This window comes from Trypanosoma equiperdum (genome assembly GCF_001457755.1).
Source record: "Trypanosoma equiperdum strain OVI genome assembly, contig: ctg_596, whole genome shotgun sequence".
Lineage (NCBI taxonomy): Eukaryota > Euglenozoa > Kinetoplastea > Trypanosomatida > Trypanosomatidae > Trypanosoma > Trypanosoma equiperdum.
The window spans coordinates 18,735-19,499 of NW_027124527.1; the positions used below are offsets into that span (position 1 = coordinate 18,735).

The 765-nt window shown below is 35.3% G+C and overlaps 1 pseudogene across 1 annotated transcript; it reads left to right on the forward strand.

The window, feature by feature from the left end:
• Nucleotides 1–170: 170 nt before the first annotated feature.
• On the forward strand, nucleotides 171–580 carry TEOVI_000271200:pseudogene (annotated as a pseudogene). Its single transcript is given in 3 exon segments — nucleotides 171–182; nucleotides 184–486; nucleotides 488–580. Coding segments are annotated over 3 exon segments (408 nt in total).
• The last annotated feature ends 185 nt before the right edge of the window (nucleotides 581–765 follow it).

A 765-nucleotide genomic window follows, 5' to 3' on the forward strand; every position in this document is an offset into this window, starting at 1 on the left:
TTCATGCCTGCATATATTTACAAATATATGTTTGTGTGTTTGTTTGTTTGTTTGTTTGCTTGAGGTTGTAATAAATATGTAAAATTGCAAAAAAAAAAAAAAGTATGTGATTGAGTTCATGGGAATGAAAGATGTTGAAGTGAAATGAGGTCTTTCATCGTGTTCCTCACATGTACATGTGGGGGGGGGGGAAAAAAAAAGAAAAGAGGGGAAGAGGTAATGGGGTTCAGGGAAACGGGAAAAGGAAGAAAAAAAAGAAAAAGAAAACGAAAACGGACAAATAACAACAACGACGACCAAAACCAAAACATGAAAACAATAAAGAAAAAAGAAAAGAAAAGAAAAGAAAAGAAAAACACCGCTTCACCCCGTCGCTGCCTCCTTGGCAACGTCTTTTCATTAATTATCTCCTCGCCATTTTATTTTTTGTTTGTTTGTTTGAGGTTGGGTTTCCTCAACCGTCATGATGTAAAATGCAAAAAAAAGGAATTGGCTTCGAATTAGCCTGAAATCTCAACAAATCTCTCTTTTTCGTCTTCTCTTCCCTTTTTTTTTCTCTCTTCTTCTTCTCTCGGTTTAATGAATGTTACGTCTCTTATCTTTAAATTTGCGGTAGGAGAATGCCTTTACCGAATTTAGATTAAAGAAAAAAATATCAAAGTCTGGGAAGGCGAACAAAAACAAAAACAAAAAAGAACAAAAGGAGTGCGTGCCCCCCCTTTTTTTTTTCCGCTTTTGAGGGAAGGGGCACCATTTAAAAAAAAA